This window comes from Gossypium hirsutum, chromosome D04 (assembly GCF_007990345.1).
Source record: "Gossypium hirsutum isolate 1008001.06 chromosome D04, Gossypium_hirsutum_v2.1, whole genome shotgun sequence".
In the NCBI taxonomy this organism is placed as follows: domain Eukaryota; kingdom Viridiplantae; phylum Streptophyta; class Magnoliopsida; order Malvales; family Malvaceae; genus Gossypium; species Gossypium hirsutum.
Genome location: NC_053440.1, coordinates 47022660 through 47045759, shown reverse-complemented (window position 1 = coordinate 47045759; position 23100 = coordinate 47022660). Strand labels below are relative to the sequence as shown.

General features: G+C 32.7%; 2 protein-coding genes across 3 annotated transcripts; both read right to left on the bottom strand.

The window, feature by feature from the left end:
• Nucleotides 1-8147: 8147 nt before the first annotated feature.
• On the bottom strand, nucleotides 8148-13245 carry LOC107899039 (protein DEFECTIVE IN EXINE FORMATION 1). 2 transcript variants are annotated; one of them, XM_016824636.2, is made up of 13 exons: nucleotides 12679-13245; nucleotides 12447-12557; nucleotides 12200-12282; nucleotides 11965-12082; nucleotides 11700-11860; nucleotides 10968-11464; nucleotides 10789-10859; nucleotides 10315-10571; nucleotides 9783-9964; nucleotides 9193-9476; nucleotides 8983-9100; nucleotides 8717-8899; nucleotides 8148-8622 (listed from the first exon to the last, which is right to left on the bottom strand). In XM_016824636.2, exons 1-13 carry the CDS (start codon nucleotides 12813-12815, stop codon nucleotides 8305-8307), a joined length of 2520 nt encoding a protein of 839 aa, XP_016680125.2. In that variant the 5' UTR covers nucleotides 12816-13245; the 3' UTR covers nucleotides 8148-8304. The 2 variants fall into 2 exon arrangements, with proteins under 2 accessions (XP_016680125.2, XP_016680126.2); XM_016824637.2 differs by lacking the exon at nucleotides 12679-13245 and having other exon boundaries at nucleotides 12200-12306.
• Nucleotides 13246-13376: 131 nt separating this feature from the next.
• LOC107899038 (mRNA-capping enzyme) lies at nucleotides 13377-22282 on the bottom strand. The gene is made up of 18 exons (XM_016824635.2): nucleotides 21835-22282; nucleotides 21299-21459; nucleotides 20224-20362; nucleotides 19654-19805; nucleotides 19181-19264; nucleotides 19035-19097; nucleotides 18528-18656; nucleotides 18240-18443; nucleotides 17103-17222; nucleotides 16657-16706; nucleotides 15804-15966; nucleotides 15558-15695; nucleotides 14913-15035; nucleotides 14726-14824; nucleotides 14414-14503; nucleotides 14220-14304; nucleotides 13984-14117; nucleotides 13377-13894 (listed from the first exon to the last, which is right to left on the bottom strand). Exons 2-18 carry the CDS (start codon nucleotides 21425-21427, stop codon nucleotides 13751-13753), a joined length of 2046 nt encoding a protein of 681 aa, XP_016680124.2. The 5' UTR covers nucleotides 21428-21459; nucleotides 21835-22282; the 3' UTR covers nucleotides 13377-13750.
• Nucleotides 22283-23100: the final 818 nt, after the last annotated feature.

Below are 23100 nucleotides of genomic sequence, written 5' to 3'. Positions count from 1 at the left end.
TGGTTACAATATAGTTTCAAAGGAGAGTACCTTATGGGTTTGGGTTCTTTGCTCTAAATATGGCATGAAGGAAAGTTTGTCTGAGAGTATTATGTAAGAAATATGTTCATTTCTTTGGAAAGCTCTCTCCTCTAACGTATAGTCTTTACTCCGTGAAAATTTAGCATGGTCTGTGGGAAATGGGAATAACATTCGGTGTTGGGAGGATTCTTGGGTTCCAGGCATAGGGCCTTTGATTAAACAAATTCTTTCTAATGTTAATATTGGTCCTAATTGTCTTCTTAGTGATATGGTGACAAATAATGGTATGTGGTATTTAAACCTCTTTTGCATTTGGATTTTAGAAGATGTGGTAAGGCTAATTATGGGCATTCCCCTTTCCCATCCTACAGTGGGGCTGGATAAGATTATTTGGATGTGTACTTCAGCAAGGGTTTTCTCTATTAAAACTGTTTATTTCAAATTTTTATACTCTAAATCTTTATGCCTTAAATTGAAAATGATTTTTATATAGGGGAGCTTAAATTGAAAATGACTTTTATTGAGAAGGAGCAATCTATTCAAAAAAAATTTACAAAATGTTTGTTATATCAAAACGGGGGAGATTGTTAAACTAAATCTTATTGGATCATATGTTTTGATATAACAATTAAAGTGTTTTTGAATAAAAAGTAAAGTTGAGCAATTTGATAAAATCAAGTTGAAAAAGTTTAAATTGAGTCAAACATTTTCAAATATGTTTTAACCTTTTTCAAACAAGTTAGAATTGCTCTAGGACAAAAAAATATCAATACTTTTTGTCTAAGTATTGATATTTTACAAGCTATCGATACCCCTCTGATAATCGATGCCAAATTGACATTATTCCATTTTCAAACCCTGGTAGGTATCAATCTAGTATCGATACTTTTCTTATGGTATCGATATATTTCCTAAGGTATCGATATTCCTGCTCCAACAGTCACTGAAATATGCATTAATTACAAAAAATATCGATACTTTTTTAGTAGGTACTGATACTCGTTGTTGCAGGTGCAGTTAATGACCTAGTATTTCATCCCCAATGATTATATTTACTTCCACAACAACCACAACGGTTGGAAACCAATTAGATGGTATAAATACCATCTTTCAAAGGTCTAGCAACAAGAAGAGCAATGTGCAAAGCTTAAAGATAAATCAAAACAACCTAAAGCTTAATTCTTTCATACATTTTCTTGTAGACACTTGTGAGCTTTCATTGTATTCATTTAGATCAAGTGTTCTTCTTTGCATTTGTGTTTGATTGGCAAACATCTTGATCTTGTAAGGATTGTTTTCTTTGTTTGCTTATTTGTATCTCTTTTGAGAGAGGGTTTATTCTTAAGGTTTTGGTAGAAACCTTAAGGGAGTTGTATATTAAGATTTTGGGATATAAGTCTAAAGAGAGATTGTAAGGTTAAACCTTATCCTCAAAGGTTGTCAAATTAGTGAATTTGGGAAAATCCTTAGTTGTGGAAAGCTAAGGTAGTAGAATAGACAATTGGGGCCAAACCACTATAAATCCTTGTGTTCTTCGTTGCACAATTTTTGTTGCTTCCACTACAACTTCTCAAAGGCCGATTCAACCTCCCTATCGTCGATATCGTGTTGATACAATAGACCAATCCAAGACATTAATACTGTAACACCCCGACCCGTGTCCGTCACCGGATTAGAGTTACGAGGCATTACCGATCAAAACCCGACTCAAATTTTTTTTAATTCAACCACGAAATTTCATTCCATATATATATATATATATTATCACATAACCAATTAAAATCAAACATGCATCTTTAATCAAGTTTCATATACTAACCATGTTTCAACAATTCATCCATATCATTATCATTTACCTAATCAAAATTTAATATCATAAATCAAACATTTATCCAAGCATTTATTTCATTTCAATTTACTAAATATAGTACATATTACAAACATAGGTAATCTACCCTGTTTGGACAGCTTTTATACATCAAAAATTGAGCAGCATATATATATATACAAAATTGGACAGCATTTATACACCAAAATTTGACAGCATGTATATACAAAATTGGACAACATTTATTCACCAAAATTAGGCAGCATATATATACTAATTTGGACAGCACTTATACACAAAATTTGACAGCATGTATATGCAAAATTGGACAGCATTTATTCACCAAAATTGGGTAGCACACATATACCAATTTGGACAGCACTTATACACAAAATTTGATAGCATGTATATGCAAAATTGGACAGCATTTATTCACCAAAATTGGGCAGCGTACATATACCAATTTGGACAGCACTTATACACAAAATTTGACAGCATGTATATGTAAAATTGGACAGCATTTATTCACCAAAATTGGGCAGCATACATATACCAATTTGGACAGCACTTATACACAAAATTTGACAGCATGTATATGCAAAATTGGACAGCATTTATTCACCAAAATTTGACAGCATGTGTATACAAAATTGGACAGCATTTATTCACCAAAATTGGGCAGCATACATATACCAATTTGGACAGTACTTATACACAAAATTTGACAGCATGTATATGCAAAATTGGGCAGCATTTATTCACCAAAATTAGGCAGCATAATTACCACAAATTGGGCAGCATTTAAGCATAAAAATTTCATGAACATGTACCACATTTTAGACCATTAAAGCATATGCATTAATACCGAATTCAAACCAAAAGAGATAAGCCATTTTAGCATGGCTTTTAGATACATATACACATTAGTTCCAAAATCAATATTTTAACTATACTATACATGCCATATATTTGAGAACGATTTAGCAAAATACCAAAAGAAAATATCGATAGTGTGACGAGCTTAGCTGACGATCCCCGAACACGTAGCGATCACCAAAATCTATACATCAAAACAATTATCCAACACATTGTAAGCTAATTTAGCTTAGTAGGTTATAAGCAAATATACTCTACTATTTAAACCGATATCTCAAATAATATTCAACCAATTCATACTACTAAATCATCTTACATTTAGCCTACCATATCATAAAATACTTATTCACTTATTACTATGATTTAACTAAAATCAATATAATTACACAACCTTAAACATTTCTTCAAATTTAATCACAAGACCAAATACATTATGCATTTCCTCATCATGTATTATAAAGAATCATATTATATATATATGATTCCAAATATAATCACCACATAGGTTTAATTCCTACAAAGCTTAACCTTAAAATACAACCATAATGGTTATTACTCAAGAATTCCAAGTATTTACTCATTTTAATAATCATGATTTCTCAATAAGACAATTACTCAATACTAATAGTTATTCGAAAATATTTAATAAGTTTGCACACTTAGTGCTCAATAATCAAACTCACACACTTAGTGCTTTACCATTAAACTCGCACACTTAGTGTTTTACAATTAAACTCGCAACTTAGTGCCTCACAATTAAATTCGCACACTTAGTGTCGAAAATCAACAACTCAATACATCTTATTTCAATAATTTTATCACTACATGTATATATATATATACCATTCAATTCAGCATAATTACTCAGATACTAAGCTGATTTTAAAACGATACAATTATATATGTGCTTAATAACTTACCTCCGATGTCGTCGACTAATAGATCGGCTACTCAACTACTTTCGATTTCCCCCGATCTAAATCCGATTTCTTGGTTTCTTGATCTAAACATATTCAAATAAATCTCATTTAAAACACATAAATGGGCAAATTATATTTTTACCCCTAATAATTCACATTTTCACAATTTAGTTCTTATTGCACAAAACACAAAATACACAAAATTTGGCCACACTCCCTAAGGGCCGAATCTTCCTAGTACCCATATAAGTCCATACATTTCATGTATTTCACATTTTAGTCCTTCAAAAATTTATTTTTTTGTAATTTAGCCCTAATTACTCAAAATCACCAAAAAATCCAATACAAAACATATTAATCTTTAACATATCTTTCATTTTTTATCAACAACTATCAAAAAGCTCAAGCACTCATCAATGGCAAAACACAAAATCATCATCAATTCACAAAATTAATACATGAGTTTTTAAGTATTCAAAGCAACGATCACAAAAACGTAAAAATTATCAAAAATTAAAATCAAACTAACCTTGAATTGAAATCCCTAAGATGGCCGAATGCTAAAGCTTGAAGAACAAAGTTTCTTTCTCTTGTTTTCGGTGGAAAAAGGTGAAGAAAATGACTTTATTTTATAATATTTATGATATAATATACATTATTATTCTTTTACTATTTTAACCTTTGTAAAATAATATTTAAAACATATAATACATGGCTTTTTAGCCATCTTGCCGTCCACTATATTTTAAATGGGTTTACTGCCCTTTAAGGACTTCAAGTTAAAAAGCCATTACCAAATAGGTGCTTTACACTTTAAGTATCAACTTTTACATTTTATGAAATTTAGTACTTTTATCAAATTAAACACAAAAACGGCCAAATAAATTTACGAAATTTTCACACAATCAAATTCAAATATCACAGATACAAAAAAAAATATTAAAATATTTTTTGGACTCGAATTTGTGGTCTCGAAACCACTATTCCGATTACGGTCAAAATTGGGCTGTTACAAATACAATGAGAATTTATGAACTCATTAGATCGTTCAAACCATCAAGATGAATATTAAAGAGACTAAGAAGAGTACGGGCAAAGTAAAGAAGAACATTAGATTGCAAGTTGTATCACTAGTTGCAAGTAGGGGTGAAACTACCATAAAGGATCTGCAGGAGCAGTTGGCCTATCTCTCTAAAAATTTCTACAGGGCATTTAAAAATTTGGCCAAGAAAAGCATAAGGTTGGAATCACAACTCCATCAAGGTAAAAGGCAAGGTAGTAACAACTAGTGAAAAATCATCCAATGAGAAAATGAAAGGGATTTAGTGTCACGAGTGCTAGAGTTTCAGACATATTCAAGCTAAATGTGCTAATAAATTTTTAAAAAAAAAAGTCTCTCTTTGTAACTTGGAGTGATGAAGACTCATTAAATGGAATAAAAGATAAGGAGCACCTAAGTAATTATGTGGCCTTTAAATCCCAAATAGTAGCATAAGTCTCAACTGATTCAAATAATTTGAGTGATAGTGATACTGGTTTTACTATGAATTTATGGAAACCTATAAAACCATATTGGACAAGTGGGATCAAGCGTGCAAGATTAATAAGAGATTGAATGATGAGAACTCCATTCTAAAATAGGAGAACCAGAAGCTTGCTAAAAAAAATTTAAGAGAAAGATTCTCTCCTGAATAGTAAGACAACCTAACTTGAAACCATGATGAAGGAATTGACTACTGCCTAGTCTATTCTAAAGAGGCTAAGAGTAAGCAGTAAAAAGTTAGATGAGATCCTTGCTATTGGAAAGAGAACTTGGTAAAGGTGGATCAGGGCATGTAGACAAATGAGACAAAACAACTAACCAATAGCCTATGTTAAAGCAAAGCAGAACAAGCAAAATGTTTCAAGAAGCATAGATATTATCTACTCTAAGAATAATTACATGAACAATTACAAAATTGCGTGTCATATTTTATGGTACCCTAAGTCATATTGGGCCAAGGTGTTATAGGTTCTTGAAGGATTTAAGGAGAAAGTAAACAGCTGCAGCTTAAGGCAGAAGCAAAAGCTTGTTTAGAGGGAGAAAGCATAAAAAATGTCATATGTGTGTGTGCGTGTGTGTGCGTGCGTGCGCGTGCGCGTGCGCTCGTGTAGATAGATAGATACACACACAGAAAGACCTAAGGTACTTAGAAAATAAGGAACTAACTTTTCTTTTGTTACATTAATCTAAAATACTCAAATTCAGAATAAATGACTCCCAAAATATAAGGCTTAATAAATACATTATTAGGCTTGTATATAATTAAAATTAAGTCTTAAAATTAAACCCAATATAATTTAGAAGCTTATCAAAAGTAAAAAAAACTCGCCATTCCCAAATTTGATTGTACAAAAAGTTATATTTGTGTTGTCTTCAATAAAAAAATCATAACTTGAACTTTTGAACTCAAAATAAGACAACGCAAAGTGCATTGTTACTGGTTATCGAATCCACCAATTTAAATATCTAACTCCCTAAAATAGAATTAAAATTGTAGAAAAATTAGTAGGATTGAATCCCACAAAGACTTAGCAAATTAGACTCAACGTATTCAAACACTAGTGTTTTCATGGGCATAGTCATGCGTAATACTTTTGCCATGTTGTAAGATAAAGAAAGGAGAATTAAATAGTAACGAAAATAATCATATAAATGAAAATTGAAAAATTATAAAAAGCAAAATTAAAATAGAGTAAACCTATTTGACAATAATTCTAGCCTTGGAAGTGATGTTGGCTCCGGTGTTAGAATTGATCACTGATTGTAGATTTTTTCTTATTACTAGTAAACAGGTTAAAATAATTGAACAACAACTTTAAACTACCAATCAATTGCGAGAACAACTTAACAATTAACTATTGCCAATCAAACAATCTTAAAATATGCTTCTAATATTTAAGCCATTGACAATTTTACAATGTAGACAAATTCAACTAATTAACTGACTCAATTGTGTGGTCATTTAAATTAGATTGCTCTTCCTCATAACATAACTCAAATGCCTTTCCACTTAGACTATGTTAACTTGTTCCTGATATTAGAATCAAAGGACAATTACGGATCCATTCATCCTAATTAACAGTGTATTATTTGAAATATCGGACAAATGATTCTACCTGAAACGATACTAAAAATAATACTAAGAGGGAATGATATCTATTTCATTAATTGGAAAATCAACAAATACTAAGAATAATTTTTTTATAATAGTTTTATAATTCTTTCATTTTTTTCATAATATCTTAATACTAGTTTATAATATTCAATAAATCTATAATTTTATGATATTTCTATGTTTTTATTATTTTTTCAAAAAACTCTAAAATATTTATAATATTTTATATTATCATATTTATCATAACATTTTAAACTATCTAATGAATTTTATAATTTTTAAAAATTTTAATAATATTTTAATGATATTTATATTTTTTTCTATTTTTTATTTTCTAAATTTGTTACAATATTTTAATTATTTTAAGCTGAATTTGATAAAGTCAATTAAGCTCTCGTAAAATAATTAAAAAATAAATTAAACTTTCCACACTAGCCTTTTTTCACATCAAACACCATCTTGTCATTTTTTCCACACCAATACATAATAGCCCATCAAGGGCTTCGGTGAAAAATTATATTTCAATGGCTCAATTGAATGCTAAATTCGATTATAGGCTTAATTGATTGCAGTTTCAGTTAGATGGTTAAGTGTATCTAGGCAACCCATCTTGCTTGATGAATAAAGTTGAAATTTTCTTTTTACTTTGAGTATTGAGAGATGTTTCTCTTGCTGTATTTTTTAAGCTTCTTAGTTTGAAGTTTTTAAAAGAATTGCAAATCTCAAGTTTCAAGTTCGATCATCGATATTTTTAGAAATCCTTCTAAAGACTTTATAGGAGTTGGAACTCGATTATAGGCTAATGTTATCATTTTTTGTATTTCTATTTACTTCATTTTTCCATTATCTTATTAATTCTCAAATATGACTTCTTATTCAATCTACAAGTTTAGGGCTCAAACATCCATTTGGCCATTCCATTCAAAATCTACAAAGCCGGAATTCCTTAAGTCCATACTTGTTTGATTTCTTTCTTTTAAGTCATTAACTTCAAGTCCATCAAATCTGACTGTGGCTTCTTTCCTCAAACAGTTGACATTGAGAAAAAAGGTAGGGACAGAAATTTCTGATTTTATATATCATACATGGTATTTCGATAAGTTAGGCATCAAAATTGCACTGATGATTAGCGTTTATTAGTTTCACGGAGCAGACTAATTCACTACCTTATTAAAATTTTACTTCTAAGGGCCTGTTTGTGTCTTAGAGAAGACATGTATTCATCATACAAAAAAAAAATCTTGAAAATCCTGTTTTCTTAGCAGAATTCCAAATTGAACGACCTATCTAATTTCAAAATAAAAATATTTAAAAAATAAATAAAACCCAAAAACTCAGACTATGTTACAATTTTCGACCTCTTTTATGAAGAACTCAAAACAAAACGTTGGAAAAGGCCAAGTTCTTAGAGTAGCAGAAAACCAATTGGAACTTGGCTGTCTAATTTAGTTCGATCTATCTAAGAATTAAAATGCATCTACCGTAGCTTGAATTGCGGTTGTTACAAGTCAGTGTTTCGGGAGAATGATGGCAGAGGCACGGCGTCCTGCGGACGAAGGATGACAAGCACACCAAACATACCAAGCATTGGGATGACGAGAAGCCACTTCAGTAGTTTATAGTAATACAAATGGAATGTAAGGGAAAAGTCATCAGAGAAATAGAGTCCATTCCTGTCCACCATTTCCACAATAACGGTCCCTGTAGTCCTTACCGCTACTGTTGGAAGTTTTATCTTATATTTTCCTGGACGCTCAAAGATCTGCCTTTGCGTTATCCTTCTTTCTCCTTGGTAGTTACCAGGGACTAACAATGTTGTCTGCATTATTTCAGCATAATATCCAAAATATGAGAAGAAATGAACATTTGAATTGCTTTAATAATTGTAATTTATGCTCAAAACGGTGGCTTACTGTGACATTGTAAGGTGCTTGGAACCCTGATGGATATCTATGCTTATCCACAATCTCAATCTCCAGCCAAAAGCTTTTGCCTTCCTCATCGCGGAAAGCTCTTGATGAATGTGTAACATATATTCCCTCACGGTTGTACCGGTTTGCACCATTGTTTCTTCCTTGGTTAAGTGATCTCCATGCCTGAAACAAATTAGAATTAATTGATAATTTTTTTAGCAAATGCATAAGAACTCGGTTATATGACAGGTTCAGTTATATCCCGCCTTGAGAGGATGATGTGGGGAAGGGGTTGAGAAGGAAAACACATTTCCGTTCATAGTTGTAACAATAAGATCTAGATCATCACCACCGTCAACATTGTCTGCTAACACCATGCTATACCTGCCGAGAAATGGTCCAAACATAAGATAAAGAAACCTGGAAAAGCATTGGGAAAGATATGGAATCATAAAACATAATAACAAATAACTTACGAAGTTTCACCAATGTCTACAACATCAGCACACGATGTAGGTCCATCTATTAGGTATAAATAACCATCAAAGGATGTTGTAACAATAGTGAGTCCCTTGCTTATCTCCCCTCGTTTACTCAAGTCAACTAGAAGAATTTGATTCATCACTCGCCCATGAGTTCTATATGGATAAGGATGAACAATGGAACCATCCTTTCCGCTTAGAACAAAAATATTCCCTGAGAGCGTGGGAACTACAAGATCTGTGTGGCCATCTCCATCAACATCACCAACAGCAGGACCCTGCAAGAATGAGATGATATTCAGATAAAACGATAACAAAGTACTTCAAAAGGGTATCATAGAGACCAATTAACATATCATTTTCCTTCACTGAATTGTATAATCTATATTTGATAGTAGTAATAATGAAACAATGAAATGAACAAAAAAGAAGAAGAAGCGAAATAATGAATTTATATGCAAAGAAAAGAGAAAAGGGCACTGGCAGAACATCAAATTATAAATGCATATTCGAAACTGGCTACCTAATAAAGGATCGTACAGTCCATGTATAGGCAAAACTACAGAAAGGAGGCCACAACTCACCTGGGGAACCAGACTCTTTACATGAGTTTCCCAAATTTCTTCCCCTTGTGCAGTCCATGCAGCAACATTTCCATGTGTATCTGTTGTGACTAGCTCGATCTTGCCATCATCATTGATATCAGCTGCAATTACAACACTTTGGATTTCCGCCATTTCAAGAGGGAACTTTTTTCTGATATTTCCTGTGAATGAAATGAATTATTGAGTTGGGTAATTGGTTAAAAGAATCGAGGAAGTTTCTTATAATTTAAAGTCAGTTCAAATTGGAAAAAACAATAATGTAAGATACCCAAAAAAAACAACTGGCCTGAGGAGAAAATCTTCAGAAAGTTCAGAATGGAATGGAAGCAAGAATGACAAACCACTTAAGGGCATTTCCAATACTTTCAGATATAAAACCCACATAATCGAGGCAAAATCAAAATCATGTATCAAGCTACGTTGTGAAGTATGGCAGACTCATATAACACAAATATAAACTCGATATACAGGAAAAGGGGTCAAAAAGATAATATCAGTCTAAAGGGATTACCATGGTGATCCAATATATAAAACAAGCCAAATGAAGTTCCAACAAGGATGTCCAAGTTTCCATCACCATCCAAATCAACAACATTGGGAGAAGAATATATATGTGCTAGGAAGTTGGCAGTATCTGTACTCAAATCTAAGTCTCTTGTCCACTTAACCTGCCTTGTATAAAGATTGAATACCACAATTCCACAAGCAACGTATTTTCCAATGTCAATACCTCCAAGTTCCTTCATATGCTTTGGGTTGTCATAATACCTAACATATAATGTCTGTTTTTCAGCTTCAACTGTAAAGCAACCCTACTTCCATGAAAACAAATTAACTTAAAACTTATTGAAAAAGGATAAATGTGAAATGGACAGGAAAATAAAAGCGGGGGGAAGCTATAATTTCCCTTAAATGAACTTCAAGTGGCACTTGAGAGAGAACCTAGATTACCAAGTAAGACTGAAAGGCAAAGGAGAGAACTTACTCATGGTCAAAGAAGTAGGAAACAGCAACAATCATTTCTGACACCCCGTCCTTATCAATGTCTGCTATGACCTATTGACAATAAGAGAGCAAAATGTTTGACTTTAATAGTTATTACTTGTGTCTGGCAACAAAGTCCACTAGAAAGAAACGCTTTGTCTAATTGAAATTTATACTCACTGGAGTAGACAAGATGTGTGAGTCAATATTCACATAATCCTCCCTTTTCTCATGTTGTCCTTCAGTCCACTCATCTCCCCACATAGATTCATCAATATAATCATCATAATCATAAGTATACTCATCGCCCAACTCCTCAGTATCACGGAATAACTCAAAAGATGAATCTGCATCTGCTTCTAACCCTTGTTCATTTTCCACAGTAGCTTCCTGAACATTCTCTTTTGAATCAGAACTACCTTCCTGGGAACCTTTTGAGTTGTTATCTTCTAGAAGTCGTCTCTGAGGACTTGTTCCATTATGTCCTTCAGTGCTTCCCACTGCTTCAGGGTTTAAAGAAGAATTACCGTAACCAGTTGGCAGCTTGATTGTATTGTCTTTTAGACTTACATTTACTTTGTTTCCATTCTCTGCATTTGATAAGTTATAGTTGCTAGAGTGACTTTCTGTTGGTACGAAACCCGTAAGGTTAGATTCAGGTACATTTCCATTTATTTCTGCAAGGATAACCAAGATGTTTTGATGTGATTGGTGTGATTCATTATAAGAAAATGCTCCAAAGTATAAACAACACAACAATATAATCCCTCGATGAAATGTGCTGTATGCTTTGTGCCGGTTTATGGCCAGCAAACTACCATTATGTGGTAGAGGGCAAGGGAGCTTTCATAGAAACTAGTACAAAATTAGAAGTAAGAGGGATATAAATTATTGAAACTTGGAATAGCATACGGCTCATTGCATTCATTTTAGAAGCCTCCTCCAAAAGTAAATCATCATGAACATCTGGATGAGAACGGTCCGCTGGATCAGGATGCAATCCCACATACCAATCTTTACGAACTTTTCTACGAGGTACTGACAATTTATCAGTCATAATGTAGCCTGAAATCCTAAAAGTAAGAAACTTGGAGAAATTAGTAAGCAAACATCACCACCACGAGTTCCTCTAGCAACTTAGGAAAGGAGCATTTTAGATAGTGAGCAATTAAATAACCTGAAAAAAAGTACTTCGCCATTGTAGGTAGCCAGAGCAATTTCTGTGACACCATCATTATCAATATCAAACAAGAGAGGACTAGAATGCACGGTTGACTGGTGAAAAGCAGGCCAACCTGCCATATTATTGAAAACTCAAACACATCAACTTTAATCAAATTACTACAGATTGCATAACTAAATAAACAAGTTTATCTTACGAACATGAGCAGAAGAAAACAAAGGATTAGTACCCGGCATTTTGTCGCCATCAGAACCTTCTAGAACTTCTAGGTAGTGAACAAATGCGGGAACCACTATATCAAGCTTCCCGTCACTAAGAATTACACAATCGAGTCAACTAAATCATGACAAAAGATTAATTTACTATAAAATCAGTAGATTTCGGAAAATGAAATGAAAAGAAAAATTTTAGTACATCAAAAGATCACCACGCAATAAAAAAAAAACGTGAAATTTAAAGGAAGAGTAAAACTTCACCTATTGATATCGGTGATCAACGGAGTAGCAAAAATGCTAGAGCTGACCTCTGTTTGCCATCTAAGTTCTAAATTTCTGGGGCATTGTGTGTTCAACAAGGCATCTTCATCCCTACACATTCAAACACGATAAATTTTCTTATAACAACAGCTCCTCTCCTCTGATTGAATCCAATTGACAAATCCGAAAAAAAAAAGAATATTAAGATCGACGAAGGTAGAAACTAACATACATTTCGGGATAACCAAGTTCGTCGTCCGTGGCCCTTCGTTCACGGAATTTATTTTTGGAGTCCTGGCCATGAGTGAAACCCCAGCGAGCAATCAAAAGGAAAAGAAACCAAACGACCCTAATGTCGAAGGATATCATACTGTCTGATGGTTTTCACTACAGAAATTTTGGAGGGAAAAGAATAAAAAAAAATGCGTAATTATTTGAGTATTATTTTGCAGATGAAAGAAAATTTGGAAATGGGAAAAGGAGATGATAGAAAATATTATAAACCCGGTTGTAGGGATTGAATGGGGTGAATTCAACTGGTTAGTTTTTATTTATTGTTTAATCGATGGTTCAATGAATTAAAAACAAGTGATTTGATTCAATTCCCCTAAAAAAATTTATAAAGAATTTTTAAGATCAATCGCATTTCAATTAGAAAATAAATTAAGGTGACTGATTGTGGCAGTTGTTATTTCATTTGTTTGGCACCGTATCAGTAAGAGTGAAAATAGCATATGTTAACAGAATCGCCATTTACACTTATTGAGTTGATTTTGTCCAAAGTACGTGTTATTCAAAACGTAAATTCCCACCTAACCAAACGAATAGCCAAGTTTAGTTACCTTCTAACGGCTCATCAACTTCTTTTCAATTACTACCACTCGGCCCAACTCAGAGTATCACTTAAAACCCAGCAAAATAGTCACAGAAGACAGGAAAATGGCTACTTCTAATATTACTCAAGGGATCACCAGTACAGGGGAGAAACTAGAAAAAGAAATACACTAATATACATTGGTTACCCTAATTCTAATCCTCTTCATCTGAACGACTGTAAGAAAAATAGTTTCCAACCTGAATGTGGCCCAACTATTCAACTAATGTACCACCCTGGATCATACAACTCACCCTACAAGACTAACAGCAGAGATAGCTAATTACATGATGCCCTCACCAGCTTAGGTATGCACATAACTCTCAAGTTGCAACCAACAGAAACTTGGACCACGCATGCAATCAAAGGCACACCCAAGCATCCAATACCTCAATCAAATCAACTACACACCAGCCAGCATGCTGTTTGGTTACCTGCGTCGCGCTGCATTTGCGTGCATGCGTGCCTTGCTGTCAATCCTTATTCTATCAGCATACATGGGCAACTGAATAATCTCATTTATCTCATTTAATAAGATTTCCTCTGTGATGTTATCCCTGATACTTCGCATAACCTGTTCTTGCATAAGCAAATAGCTTTTACTTTCTGCTATTAGATAAGGAAAGAATTTAACTAATTGTCAAATCAGCAAATGAGTCGGACCTTCCTAAAAGTATTGATATCATTGGGAGTCGACTTATCTGCCCTGATCCGCATATAGACCCACACATGTTCATCAGGATCCCAAGAACACTCTATAATTTTCCCAGAGAAAGAAGAAGGGGGATCTGGAGCATCTGCAAGTAATTCATAAAAGTGAGAAAAATAAAAATCAATATTATTGATCTCAAATAAAACAAACAAAAAAAAGGGAATAAACACAATCACTTCACGGCAACCTCTAAATTCAACTTTATTCCCTTCCATCAACTTCTTTCTCCCCCGTTCAAACAGAAAAAGCTGTTCACGATCGTCACTACCAATCTGTCAAGACATAAAGCTTTCAGTTTAAGGATGAATATCAACAAATTCTTAAAGCCAAAAAGAGCCAATTTAACAACAAAAACCAATTAAAAGAAAACGAAAAGACAACCTCAAATAGAAAATCAACAGAGTTCAGCCGAGCATATTTCCACTTCAGAAGACCTTCATGAGTACGAGGTACATAAGGATCATCCCAGCCCTGAAAAAATATATAATAAAATAAAATCAGTAACCAAGTGCAGCTAAATGCATAACATTCTTTTCCCATAGAGCAGGCCTATGAAACTGAACCAAACTTCAGTGTAAAGATGCATGAATTAACAGGATGTAGAGTAAGAAACTGAAAAGGATAAATATTGGATGATTGTATGAGTTAAGCTATGAAAAATTAGAGATTAATCCAATAATCCTCTTCAATCACCTGAAAAATAAGGCCATCTGCCTCATGAGAGAGCTTGGGGATAAATTCCTTCAAAACCTTATTTACAGTAGAGAGCAACCAAAAATCTTTCCTCCGCACCTGATAAAAGATTAAGCAAAATCTTAGGCCATCTCACAGAGGTAAAAATAGATCAATATATTACAAACCGATATTCCTCAACACATACCCTAAAGGGTTCAAGGTCATAACGGTAATAAGGATTCCTGCTTTGGTAGATGTTATGCCGTTCATAATTTCGAGGCTCAATCACTTCTTTCTCCAGCATTTTCCATCGCTCATAGAAAGGCCGCTGCACCAATTTCAATCTATAGGATTACTAGATATGTTTTATGGGTTTTCTTTTCACCAGAGAAAATGGAGATATAACATGATTCTGAAAATTAAATGGCACTTTTTCATCTAATAATCCCTTCTTGAATCTACAAAACTAAAACCAAAAAAAAATCTAGAAAAGAAGCAAACAGAAACTAATAACGGCAACCAACACAAACTCCTTTGACAAATTACTTTACAACCATTAAGTAACTGTTATCTTCCATTCCCCCAAATGGATGACAAGTGGTTCCCACCAACATCAAATAATGCTTACTGAAAATTTTGGTTAGGGAGATCAAAATCCAAAACAAAAATAAGTCTTGAGATCATTAAAGCATTTCTACAAGCCTAATCATGATGTTCAAAATATAGTCTCCAAAAGCCTACAATAGAGTATGATAAGATAACTGTTTCGAAAAATACCATTAATTTCGTATTATGCTAAAGAGGACAAACAATTAAGAAAAAGAACTTGTAATAAATAAGCACAACCAACCTCGATGATAGGCGTATGGTTAAGTGCCATCATATCATAAATGAGATATCTTCTCTCTTGCTTCTGAGAGTCTGGCAAGGTATCAATTACCATTTCACCATCAAGCAATGTGAAATGATGAGTTCCATCCCCTATACCCTTACAGGTGAGAAAGTTGTGTCGAATTAATAACATCATGAATGGAGAGACACTAAATTCCCAATATGTTCCTTAGAAAGAAAGAAAAAAAGATATGCTTATACATACTTCAGTTGGGTGTCTGCATGGAAACCTCATCTGAACCCTTCGAAAATTAAAGCTCCTATCAATCAAGTAACATCCATCAACAGTTATCAACATCATATATCGTGTTCCATCTGCTTTCCAAGTGGCATAATAATAGCGTTGCCTTAAAAGTTGTAAATTGTCCCTGCAAGCACAAAATAGATAACTTAATTTTATATACCATTCTGGCAGAAAACATATACACAAAAGGATCAAAAAGTAAAAGTAAAAGAAAACTACTCTCTACAATGGTAAGTTCTTCATGCAAGCTTCAGGAACTTTTCCGAACCAGTGGCGTACCTTCAGACATATCTTTACCTTATCTTTATTCACTATTATTTTTTATGTACAATGGACGATATAAATACTTCCATTATCACCAAGGACCAAGCAAATCCCCAGAAATAATGGAAAAAGAGAAATAACAACGTGTCAGCATAAGACCTTAGGAAAATGAAAGTATTTTCATAAAAAAGTTATTTAAAATGTAGATGCATATTCTCGATAAATGTCCTCTGCATTAAACCTAACTACCAAACTGGCGACCACCAAATTCCTAAACTAATTTTTAAATAATTATGCTTCATAACCTCTTGCACATCTCAGTGCACCTTTACTCTACTAATTTAACAAGGAAACTCCTGCATGATAAAATAAAAAATAAAAAATAAAAGAGAGAGCGAGAGCTTAAAGCCTGATCTCAGATCCAAGAGATAACTTGCCCGTGTCAACAAAATGAACAAACAGAAACCAGCATATAGGTAAACTAGTCATGTGACAAAGACATGTACCACTTAAACCAAGAAAACAGAATAAAACAAAACATATTAAGGACCTGTTGAGTGAAACTGGATGCGATCCGGGAAACTGCGCATTTCCTCTAACCTGATTTCAAGAAATGACCATGTCAAAGCTCATGTTAAGCAAAATAAGGAGTTAATTGGGAAAAAAAAAGGTACTCAAGTTTTCAATAATTTTTGGTTTTATGAACAGAAGTTATCTTAATGTTACCATTAAGAGAAAATGTTCTTATAATTGTTCAGATATTATCATTACAACAGTCATTCTCTCATGTTCAAAGTGCTCTCATCACTTAATTGTCCTCCACATAATTATCACAGAGAAAGCAAAGAAGCAATTAAGAAATAGGAAGTGGATAAAAAAGCTAAGCTATAATTGTCACAAATTTAATAAAACTTGCTGTCCCCAAATCTCATAGTCTAGACAATGGGAATAAGTAGCTAAATATCAAAGAAAATGTATCGGCTTTCAAAGTTATACCCCAGCATTTAACTTCAATGTATGGTAGCAGAATAAGCGCAGTGATTGCAGCTGGTCCTGAGGTATTTCATCTCCCAAAATGTCATCATTTGTCAACACTACATCCGTTTCATGATTCTCCTGAAATGAAAAATGCTTATTAAATGTCAAATATAAACAGGAATTCCAGAATTTTGAGCAAAACTGAAACATCATATGCGAAACTAGAAGAAACATAGACAAGTTTGCCTTAGAATCAATTAGCAATATCTTAGCTCTATAGCTTAACTTGATACAATGTGTATAACTTCTATAACACACAACAGAGTAACTTGTCCAATTTACATGAAGAAAAAGAAGAAGAAGAAGAAAAGGATGGCTGAACACCAGCAAAGATTATTGATATGATCAAAGATGATAACCCCATGCATGATATTTTTCGTAAGGGTAGATTGTTCTTTGCTAAAAAGTTAAATCTTAGGCTACATTTGGTTTCAAAAAGTAGAGACCACTTTGGTGTTCATTTTCTTGAAAAATGAAAAATACTAAAGAAAACGTGTTTGGTCGAAAATTTTGAAAATGATTTTTGGAAAATGAAAACAAGAATATGTAAAAATTAGAAAACAACAAAAGTTGTTTTCATTGTTTTCACTAAAATTGTTTTGTAAAACTGATAAAATTGAAAACAAAAGGTTTTAACTTTAAATTTATTAACAATTTGGCCCTGGCTCAAATACATTTAAATGCATAAATATTATTTTTTTCCAACAATTTTTAACATCAAATCTCTTACCCTAGTTTGAATCCATATAAATGTAATAACTTTTTTTTTATTTTTCCTGTTTCTATTATAAAATATATAGCGCACCGTACATGTTTTCATATTTTCATTATTGAAAACAAATTTTATTTTTATTTTCCAAACATGATTTTCAATTTTCAAAAAATAAAAAATGAAAACTATTTCTTGAAAAAATTAGAAAATAAAATTAGAAAATATTTCAAAAACCAAACAAAACCTTACCTTTGTCCAACAGGAGAAAGTAAAGGTTATTAAAAAGCTTTTGTAAATACCAGACTCCATTTTTATTCCTGCTAATACAATTAATAATACACAAAAAAGATGAGAAATAAAAGATACTGCAAGGAATTTTGTACAGGTAATGCAATTGGACTTCCATCATCATCATCATCTGGGACTGCTTCACCATTGAGATCAAGATCAGAAGACCTCTTCCACTCAGGAGTTGGAGGACAGATAACCATTTCAGGCCGTCTTTCATGATAAAATGTATACAAGGCATCAATATAGTCAGGTTTGTAAATTCCAGGAGGACGTGCCTCAGAAAAAAATTTTATTGCCTGCACAAAAGGCAAAACAAAAACATTACTCCAATATGAATACCAAAAAGATATTGAAAAAGATAAAATATAAAAATAACTGACCTGAGAAACAGACATTGATTGTGATCGCATGAGATAGTGAACAATCATGTATCCAGTGCGATTATGCCCGTGTGTGCAATGGACAAGAATATATTTCTTTGATTTCTGACGTAGGAGGAATTGTGACACCTGATAAACAAATTAAATGAAACTTTTCATAAATGGTTGCAATAAATTAAGAACAATTAGCTCATGTTTTGTAACGAGCAAGCCCTCTGTAGATCATCAAATGTACTAGAATTAGATGAATATGAGACGAAGTAAGGAGACAGTACTGATTATAAGATAAGGTCTAATTTATGTTTGAGATTACAGCATGATAGTTTGTTGGCTTTGCCATGATGATAAGAAAACATATAATACCAACCACAACTTCTGTCATCATGTGATAAATGCAGCATTGGAGTTGGGACTAAATCTATTCCAGGAATCACATTTTAAGAAGTGATAAAGGCAGATTCTCTTGGAGATTCTAGAAATGATGCACAAGTATAAAGCAAAATCTACCTCATAAACAAAAGTATTAACAGACATGTTATCAGGTACAGCATCTCTTCCCCTGCATTGAATCTAGAACAAAAACAGAAAATCAAAACCAGAGCTGCAAAGAAAACAATAAGAAAAACATTAAACAACAATAACTATCTGCTCACCTTTACATGCTTAATACCTTCTTTCTTCAGGTCTGTCGTTTGATAGTAACGAGATGTGTTTGTCAAATCAATCACTAAACCAAGCTGAAACCAGAACATCACAGGTAACATAAAAATTATTCTCCAATTAAAAATCTTACTTCACAGGTCTAATCTAACAGAAAATGATATCTAACTAGTTTGTCTGACATGCAGAAACGCACCGGTTCAAGCCTTAGAACAAACAGTAGCAAAATCTATAACCATTCCATTACCTTACATGTATAATGACCTTAGTCCCTATATGCATTCTCTAATTCTAAGGTTAAGATGACCCAACATATCTGAGGTTTTCTAGAATATTCCACAAGGATTTGGACATGATGTTTACAGGGTCAAGACAATTACAGAAGAAATCTACTTTACATTAGATGGGAAAATCAACAAGGTATTAGCTCTGAAATGAGAAAAGAAATGCAACACTTTCTATATACCTTTCTTCCTAAAACTCTTTGCTGATGAATCACTTGTTTAAAAGAGTATCTTTTACCAGGAGGAATGCAGTCATTATAAGATTCACCAAGCGGAACCTTAGAAGGAATGATGCAACCTATTTCCTGACCAGCAGAAGGACAATCCAACCAACCTGCAAAAAAAAAAAAAAAAGACAATGACTTAAGCAACAACATGAATGTGAAATTTCAAATAAATTCAGATAGTCAGTTTGGCCACAAAAACGAAACATGTAAAAAGTTAAAATCCATGTATGTAGTTTTTGTTGTTTCTTAGAGCCTGAAACAATCATTCAAATAGACCGAACAGTTATCTTGATCATTGACATTGTTAGATACCATTTCAGTAATTTGTTGACACATAAAACCATTGCTAACAGCAATCTCTTTTTTTTTTTTTTTAAAAACACAAATAAAAGATACAGAGGCATAACTAACACAATAAAAAACACGACAGTATATGGCAATCGAAGTTATGGAAGACCAATGTTATTCACATAGACAATAACAAGAAAACATAGAGCAATTATTGCGCAATGTCAAGGATCTTACCAGGAGGGAGTCTACTTTTATCATAAAACTTGGGATTCCTATTTTGATAAAAGTGATCAAGTACTTGAGGCTGAGAGACATGTACTGGGTGATCATCTGGTCGGTCTCTTTTCAACTTCTTCCGTCTTTCCTCACGTTCCTAATAGAAGCATATTCCATAACCATGCATGAATGAACAGTGATGCACAGAAATAACAATTACAAACTTTTTCAATAGTAAGACAAATACAACACAGCATGATGTGCTCAACTTAAACATATGGGAGAAGTGTACGATGCAGAAAGAAAAGGAAGCAAATGTGCATGTATAATAATATGAACACACTGATTTTTCATAAATGCAAGAAACAATTGCTCACAACTCTGCTAAATATAAGAAGATCTAAACAATTGCCTTGCACAAGAGAAAAAGTTTCCTAGTATCATGAATATACAAGATATAATGCCTCAGTGTGTTATCAGTAATCCATGTTACCTAGCCAATAAGTAGCTATTACCCAGAATATCAACTACATTAACACAGAAAACTTCAACAAATCATATGCACATGAATCCAATAACATTTGTCTTAGCTACAGCACTACCTCGTCTATCCCTCAATGTGCATGTATAATAACAATGAAAATTATGAACACAACTATTTTTTAAAAAAGCAAGGAACAATTGCTCACAAATCTGCTAAATATAAGAAGATCTAAACAATTGCCTTGCACAAGAGAAAACACTTTCTAGTATAATGAATATACAAGAGATAATGCCTCAGTGTGTTATCAGTCATCCATGTTACCTTGCCAATAAGTAGCTATTACCCAGACAATCAACTACATTAACACAGACAACTTCAACACACCATATGCACATGAATCCAATAATATTTGTCTTAGCTACAGCCTATCTCGTCTATCCCTCAATGCCTTAAAAAAATTCATTCAGGAAGTGCCTACATCATTTCACCAGGATTGAGAAAATAAATAGGGAGGCATTATTTCCAATCAGTGATACATATCAAGAGCAATTAAATGCATCCTTTACATAGAAAGCAAAAGAAAGCCAGAAGAGAAAATTCCAGACGTACCCTCCTTGAAATTTCAACTGCAGATTCTACGTGTTCTTCTGGTACGGAGTAATGTTCTATATGTCTTTCATATATTTCTTCATCATCTTCAGGTAATGGGGAAGCATTTAAGTCCATACTAGCAATCATTCAGCATCTACCAAACACCATGAATTTTGAACCTATACCAAAAGGTAAATAAAATGAAAACAAGTGAAAGTTATACACTCTTGAGCAAACAAATTCACTAATCAATAATGCTAAACACAAATACAATGGCTACTTCGTCAAATTAAGAACAAAACCTACCTAACAGCTTTTGCTCTTTTCTCTCAGACTTTCCTCCCTTCTCTTTTTCTTATTTGCCTCGTGCTTAATTTTTTTTTAAATACAAACTACGTCTAACTGGTGAGCGAAGTAAGAAAACAATTTGAAATACCCTAACCAAAAAATTAATTATACGCAAATAACGCCATCCTTCAGGCAGAAAAAACGAAACCGTCGACCAGCAAAATAAATAAATAAATAATGGAACACGAAATTAGCTTCAAACTCACCGGAAACATGTAATCTACGGTGAAATTACAGCTAAAAGAAGATCAAACAGGCCATTGAAGCGGTTAAAATAAACTGATGTCCTCTTTTCTCCGTCACCTACGGAATCCAATAAACTCGGAAACTTGTTCTGTAAGCTGTAGGGACGGTACAGAATGGGGTGTGAGAGACAAAGATACACGGAGGAGAAGAGAAATGTATCTGTGAAAGTATCCCTTCGAAACCCTAGAGAGAGAAAGTCGTTGGTTATTTTGAAAGAGTAGTGATCAATAATTTAAAAAAATCGCTCCCATGTCAGCTGTGAGAGACAAAGATGCACCGAGGAGAAGACCAATGTGTCAAGATTCCAGTTTGGAAGAAATCAAATAAATATAGAGGATAAATTAAATTGTTATAAAACATTCTACTCAAAAAAATTATAAAATAATTTAGAGAAATATATGAAAAAAATAATTATTCAGGGAAATGCCCAGGGAGAGGCATTATTGGGATGGGAATGGAAAATTTGGTAAGGGGTAATATCGTCATTAAATTTATATTTTTCACTTGAATTAAATTAAATAATTACTGGTGTGGTCGACCGATGTCAAAGATAGGATATGAAATCTATTATTAGGTTAAATATGTTATGGATTTGTATTGATTTCTTTATTTTAAAATTTTAAAAATTCAATTTTTTTTTTATTTTTTCAATTTAAAAATTATTTATTTCTGTCAAAATTTATTAATTTAACATATTTATTTTATGTTAATCATATGTCATGTCATATTAAGATATACTAATCAAAATTTTAAGTTAATAAATTTTAATAAAAAAATACTTATGATTTTAACGACTAGACTGAAATTTTTAAACAAAAAAGTAAAACTTAATTTTTAAATTTTTAAGTACATAAATTAAATTTCAAATTTTATAAAACTACAAACAACAACAACAAATTTTAACCTTTTTATTACTACAATACTAGTGTGAATTTAGTCGCTTTGTATAAGTCAAAATTGTTATACATTAAAAATATTTTAAACTCTGCTTTGATAAGTACATATATTTTACATATTTTAGACCCAAACATTTAGCATTTTACATGATACTTAGATAAAATATTGCATTTTAATTTCGATTGCTTGTTTTGAATCTAATTTGCATTTATTTATCTTTTTAGTGAATTTTCTTTATTTTATGCATTTGTTGTAACACTCCTAACTTGTATCCATCTCCGGAACAAGGTTACGGAGCATTATCAAAGTTTACAGAACAAATAGACAGA

Bases quoted from the DNA above. Each gene is read 5' to 3' on its own strand.
- LOC107899039 (XM_016824636.2), bottom strand. From the start codon at position 12,815: ATGATATCCTTCGACATTAGGGTCGTTTGGTTTCTTTTCCTTTTGATT. The intron at 11,861-11,964 runs GTTATTTAATTG...TCTTACTTTTAG, and splicing joins GGCGAAGTACTTTTTTTCAG to GATTTCAGGCTACATTATGA. The intron at 8,900-8,982 runs GCGGGATATAAC...AATTTGTTTCAG, and splicing joins CCCCACATCATCCTCTCAAG to GCATGGAGATCACTTAACCA.
- LOC107899038 (XM_016824635.2), bottom strand. From the start codon at position 21,427: ATGATTGCTAGTATGGACTTAAATGCTTCCCCATTACCTGAAGATGAT. The intron at 14,504-14,725 runs GTGATTGAAGAG...ATATTTTTTCAG, and splicing joins CAGATGGCCTTATTTTTCAG to GGCTGGGATGATCCTTATGT. The intron at 14,305-14,413 runs GTTGTCTTTTCG...ATGTCTTGACAG, and splicing joins CTGTTGATTTTCTATTTGAG to ATTGGTAGTGACGATCGTGA.